The 6,678-nt window shown below is 36.4% G+C and overlaps 1 protein-coding gene and 1 non-coding gene across 2 annotated transcripts; one reads left to right on the top strand and one right to left on the bottom strand.

Annotated features, from left to right (window-relative positions):
* Positions 1–3,396: 3,396 nt before the first annotated feature.
* TRNAK-UUU (transfer RNA lysine (anticodon UUU)) lies at positions 3,397–3,469 on the bottom strand. The gene has a single exon. It is a non-coding gene; the product is annotated as a tRNA-Lys (tRNA).
* A 1,540-nt stretch (positions 3,470–5,009) lies between these two features.
* LOC147517107 (uncharacterized) lies at positions 5,010–5,843 on the top strand. The gene has a single exon (XM_086593477.1). It carries the CDS (start codon positions 5,010–5,012, stop codon positions 5,841–5,843), a length of 834 nt encoding a protein of 277 aa, XP_086449603.1.
* The last annotated feature ends 835 nt before the right edge of the window (positions 5,844–6,678 follow it).

Below are 6,678 nucleotides of genomic sequence, written 5' to 3' on the forward strand. Positions count from 1 at the left end.
AAAATGGGTAACAAATTAAATATATTCGGGGGGATTCGGAAATCCCCCACTGGGTCTGATAGAATGATGCAAGATTTAGGGCTATCGCTCAAGGCTTTATAAAAGTCCGAGAGAGGAGACTCTCTTTCTTCAGCCATAATCTCAGGTGTGGTGTGTGGTGTGCTAGCTAGAGGTAAAGTGAGTGGTATACTAGAAAGGCGTGTTTGTTGACGTTGTTGGTGAATTACGTTAGGTGTTTTTCTTCGACCTGACCTTAATCTCATGAAAGGCTAAGACCAATCTTAATTAAAACAACAACACTCCAAACAATCCTGATATGCTAGTATGAACCTCTAACAAAAGATGCGAGGTGTGGAAGAAAAGAGTACCTGAAAGTCTCCTTGCTTCGCTTATGAATAACGTCTTATTTACGCTTGCTCAGTGTATATAACAAGTTAGAACACTGAAAAACTTGAAAGCAATGGAAATTTGAACAAACCTGTGGAAATCGGGTCAAGCTTTTTCGCCAGAGGCTTTCGAGAATATGCCTAGACAGAGCATGTGGCTTCGTGCAAAGAGTTGGAATTCCAGTGTGTGCGGGAGCTGGTGCACTTGTCTTTTGCCTTGGAAGGGCACAGGTGGCGCTCAGGCAAAATTCAAGATTCCAGGCGTGTGGGCGCAGGGTGCGCTCCACTTTGGCTTGCCCAGGGCGCAGGTGCGCTCCGAGTAATTTTTCGTGGAAACGTGCAAATCTGAAATAGACAACCACAGTGAGAATCCAAACAAGGGTGGGTGGGATATGGGACTTTGAAAAACTATCAAGTCTACAGAAAACAATACTAAAGAGTACTTCCCCGACAACGGCGCCATTTGATAAACGTAAAAAGAATAGTTTACTACGAAATGAACGTTGAAACTCAAAACGCAAGAAAACTAAACTAAATTACGAAAAGCTATCAAAGATTTCTATACTCTCAATTCTTTCGAAATAGAGTGGAGTAAAAAGTTCGTTCCACTCTCAATTCCTTAGTATTGAAGTTTTCTACAATTGACTAGTAATCCAAGGTCTAATGAGAGCAATGGTGGGGTTTTATACTGCGACGTGAATTCGAATGACAAGATACGAATAACGAAATGACATTTATAAAAATATGAACTTTACTACTTTTAATTAACCAATACTTCAAATCTAATTAATAACTAAGAATTGAATAACAAACAATAATGGAAATTAGATCTAAACAAATTTAAATGACAAAATCGAAATGAACAGAATAACTATTTTATTTATCTAACTAAATGAAGAACAATGATTCAAAGGATTAATCTAAACCAATAAATTGAAACTAATTAATTTAACTAATTGAATTGAAAACTAGATCTACAAGCTATTTTAATGGCTACTTTTCTTTTCTAAACTATCTAACTCCTCTAACTTAAGAGCTAAGTCTTATTTTATACAAAGGAGGAGACCAGATCCATAATTTCGTGCATGGGCTGAGGAGCCATGTTTTGGGCCGGAAAATCGAGCCCAAAGCCCAATTTCTTCAGTCCACAGAGCCCGTTTCAGTTGGCTTCGACTTCAGCAGACTTTTCATCCACTTCTGCTCCTCTGATTTGGTCAAGGCTTAGACCATTGGAAAGCTCTTTCCGATCTGGTCGCTTTGATGTAAGGTAGGCCCAATTCTGAGGTCTGAGTCCAAAGATATGGTCTTCGGAAATTTTGCCGACTTGTGCACTGTTTCTGCCCGTGTTGACTTTTCAGCTTTTGACCAAGCTTTACAAAGACTTTGTCTCCTTGAATCTTGGCCTTTATCACATAACTTCATATCCCAACCAACCCTTGCTCCTTTATCTCGCCAAAGTGGCACATTTCTGCACATAATTGACTTTACTGCCTGAAATACATAAAAACACATAATCAGCATTAACTCTTATTTATTACTCGCATAATTGGTCTAAAAGTTAGATTATTGAGGGGTTAAAACTACAGTTTTAGGCTCTTATCACACTCCCTGAGCTACCCCTTATAGGGCAACACAAAGAATACTTTCCTAACTCTAAATAACTATACTAGTTGAAGAAAAGTAAAGAACACTAGCATGATATTAATATTGCAAAACATAAACCCTATTATATACTTCCATCGCCGGCCTGGTGTGGGCAATGAGATTAATAACTAAAAATATAAAGAACTAACCTGATTAGAGAACACCATAAACCAGAAAAATCACCGAACCCTAAGCACCAGCTTCATCTCCTCCCTTAAAGGAGAATATTAACCTTCCATCAAGAAAGAAGAACATGAAGAAGAAGAAAAGAAGAACATAAAACTAGGGAGATTAATTTATTAAAACTTGACTAGTGAAAACCGAATATCTTATTATTAACCTCCTTTTGCCTCAAGTTCTGGAGACAAAAATAATGTGAATTGGCAATTACAACTGGCACTGAAGTGCTCATTATATAAGGGTTATAATGAGCTCTAGAAACACCTCAAAACATGGGCTTTTGGATCTAATTTCCTATTACATATCGACCTCATTCCGAATTCCATCTTCGTTTCCAAAAGCGTCTAAGTTGGTTCTATGCGTCTGGATTTTTGATTCCTGAAATATCAACTTTGATAAAAAAAAATTTGAAAATTTTGATTGAATTGAGTTTTTATTTTAATTTTTGAAATATTGCTAAAAGCATTAATTAATTTGATATTATTGGAAAGTTATTTTTTAATTACCTAATTAAACCATTATTTATTGATTTGCGAAATTAATAGAAAATTTTAACTATCATTATTTATTGATTTAATACATTAATGAAAAGTTTTAATTACCAATTAAACCATTATTTATTGATTTGCTTAATTAATAGAAAATTTTAACTATCATTATTTATTGATTTAATAAATAAAAGTCTTAATTACTATTAATTGATTTGCTAAATTAATGGGATGTCTTAATTACCATCAAACTCCAACACAGTAATCGAGGCGTTATATGTAATCCTAACCACCACTCAGCCTACCATAGGGTGGAATCCCAGCCGTGGGTCATAAAACTTCCCTCCCTAGTTATATTGATAATTGAGCCTACTTATCAACTGAAATTACAACCAAAAGGAAAAAAGAAAAAGAAAAAGAAAATTGGAGTTGGATTTGTCATTACTTATATGTTGCATACTAAAAGAATCTAGTAACTTCTATTGCCTAGGCAGCAGGCACTCTCCACCTACGTCCAACCAACAATTCATGCCTGCAAATGAGGAAATATTCTTAGGTAAGTGGTTAGTAGATTAGATTGTCATAGATCAAACAAAGCATGAACAAAGAAGAAAAGGCATTTCTCACGAAAGTAAAATAAAATAAATAGAATAAAAATGAATATGACGTTTGCATAAAAACATTTATCCTTAGTTATTTGAGTATAGCAGGACTTGAACCTGTGACCATTAGGATAAAAACCCAATGCTCTACCAACTAAGCTATACACTAATACACCCTAAAGATTGTTTTTTTTTAATAAATATGGATAATTAGTGCGGAAAAGATTGATTCCCGTGAGGTCACAAAGAACAAAGGGATAGGAGAGAAAACTTCTATCTGGCCAATTTTGAAGAGAAGCACCAAAAGAACACTTGTTTGTCTTATATATGAAAGAGAAATTATTGGTTTAATCATGGTCGAAGAGCAACTACATAACACAGTATTGCTGAGATTACCATTGAAATTTCTTTGAATGTAAGGGTGAGCCTTTGAAGAGAATGAAACACTTGAAGATTGTGTGAAGTATTTCCACAGTTGAATTAATGGGGGCCATAAGTTGAAGAAGAAATAGTGGCAGCAAAAAGAAAATACAAAACATGAATTTGCATTTGTAATAAAATAAACTACATCAATATGTGAATTTTTTTTTTAAAAGTTCACTAAGTGCTTGTGTTTAATCAAAATAAAAATATAGTTACATACACAAAGAGATTGAAATTCGTAAAGAGGATGAGTTGCAAAATTACGACAAATTATGCTTTTTTAAGACTATTCACAGTTTAAACACTAAATTCATGTTCCGTGTACTCTGGTGGAGCACAATTATCCTTTTTGCTTTGAAACATTATATTAATGTTAAATTAAAAAAAAAAAAACTACTGAAAGTCGAGCATACAAATTCAACAGAAGAAAAAACATAAAATAAATTGAAATTGAAGATTGTTGTTTGCATTAAATATGAAAGAAAAGAACAATAATCATAAGACCCAACTCAGCATCTACTTACAAAGTTCATCCCTCAAATTTCAGTCAGATTGATATGGATTGTGAATGAAGAAATAGAAAAGGCTAACATCGATCTATATTTTGAAATTATTATAGAGTGAGGAAGATGGAGGTAGTTATATGTTTAGACTCTGCAACATTAAAAATCGACGACTACTTAGTTTCTACAACATCTTCACAAGTAGATTCACATTTTATTATATTAAATTAATGCAAATTTGGTTAGTAGGGAAAAGAAAGAACAATAGACTGTCGAAAATCAAAATACCTGATGAGATGGATATCCAAAAGTGACGTTAGTGAAGAAGAACTTGTATATGACATCATGAGGGAGAGACCTTTGCGCGGGAAAAAAATTAAAAACTATTTGACATAGAGAAAGTTCGAAGGGCATCGCACTGTTTGAGACTGTGTTCGTGTGTTTTCTTTAAAGGTTTACTGTTAACGGTTATTTTCATTTTTCTGGTAAAGAGTGTTTTGGGTACGACTTGAATTTCGGTTGAAGGTGCTAGCAACTTTTTTATTTTTGGAAGAATGCAAATTAGTAAATGTGAAATCTAATTAATGGGGACAGCTTTTTGGGAGACTGGGAGTGAGATAACCTAATCTTACTACATCCCGATCCTGTGCTCTTACTCTTACCTAGAATAGGAATTATACCCTTCGGATAGTTTTCCTATCTATTTCTTTTTGTGTTCTTTGCCACTTCAGGTAAAATCCTACACTGTATACAGTGTGAGTTCTGAAGTGGTTTTTCTCAAGGATGGTTATCTCCTTTGTTGAAGATCCAGTTGCCTCTGGAAATGACGCAACTGAACAACCCTTGTTGAGTGGTGCTCCTTTGGTACCTGGCGCTCCAAAGACACAACCTTTCTCTTGGAGTTCGTTATTCTCCAATTCTCGACTTGTTTCTCAAGATACTAGACTGGAGCAATTTGATGTACATGAGGTAGATGGGATTTCAGATGTACCATTGGACCTCATTATGAGAGGTGAAACAGTTTGGAGGGAGTATTTAGTTGGTTTCTTTCTAGAGAAAAGATTATCTTATCCTCATGTGAAATCGGTACTGCAGCAGAAATGGAAAACAAAGGGATCTTTTGAGATGTCAGCTGATCAAGACTTGTTCTACTTCAAATTTGGAAGTGATGAAGACCGCCAAGCTGTGTTGGATGAAGGTCCAGTGTTTATGAGTGGAAGATGCCTTGTTATAGGACCATGGACTCAAAATGTTGAACTGCAGATGAAATCACTGAATACCGTTCCCATTTGGGTTAAGATGCATAATGTACCCAAAGTGATGTGGACTGATGAAGGCTTAGGCTTTATTGCTAGCAAGGTGGGGAAACCTCATTGCCAAGACCGTCCAACAAAGGAACGAAGGCGTCTAGAATATGCGCGTGTTTGTGTTGAGTACAAGGTAAATGAGACATTGCCTGACTCATTTGATATCCGACTGAGTCCAAATGATGTAAGGAGGATTTCTTATGAATACCCGTGGATCCCTAAACGATGTGATTATTGTCATATCTTTGGGCATACAAATGACAAATGTTCGAGAACAGTACAGCAAAATCATGATCAGGGAGCAGGCTAACAGAATAAAGTAGGAACTGATGTAAGGGGTTTTCAGAAAAGGGGAAACTATGCTATAAGAAGAGACTTTGGAATCGATAGAGGCAACAATACAGTTATGTATGATGGAAATGGTCCTGGTGAAGACACAACAAGGAGAGTTTGGGTGCCGAGAGTCAATGTACAGGCTTCTGAAGGGGCTGGAAATAGGTGTGTCAGAAATGACCAAGGAGAGCCTAGTATACCCAATGACATGGGTACAACACCAGTGAATGGGGATGAGTACAGTGAAGGAATTCAAGCTGAGAATGCACAGCAAGATTCTGAAGAAGTGGAGAGCAATGGGGAGCAAATGGATGCGTACAATGGAACTAACATAGCAGAATCTAGTGGGTCAAGATTTGCGATCCCTCATGATATGGATATACTGGAGAGTGGGAATGAGATAGGGGATCGGCTGAAGACTGGGAGTGAAATGATAGTATTTCAAGATCAGTATGCTATAGATGAACCCATCCTGATGGGTATTCCATGGGCTGAAGTGGAGGAATTCAATGAACGAGAACATGATATTGAAAAGGTACCCTCGGAGGATGAGATATCTCTCCATGAAACAGAACATTTCAATGATCAAGTTATTAACACAGAGAATGTGGAACTGCAAGAATCTAGCATGACAATGCTACTGGAGGGCCCCAGAAAAAACAGGTTGAGAATCGAACACACGCAAGCCGCATTTCAAGGCGAAGGCTAAGAAAATTGAGGAGAAGAGAAATCCTATGAGCGAGGGGCAGACGAGTAAGAAGAGAAGGGGAAGACCTAAAGGGTCCAAAAATAAACGCAAATTTTAAGAATGA

Source organism: Coptis chinensis, chromosome 2 (genome assembly GCF_015680905.1).
Source record: "Coptis chinensis isolate HL-2020 chromosome 2, ASM1568090v1, whole genome shotgun sequence".
Taxonomy (NCBI): domain Eukaryota; kingdom Viridiplantae; phylum Streptophyta; class Magnoliopsida; order Ranunculales; family Ranunculaceae; genus Coptis; species Coptis chinensis.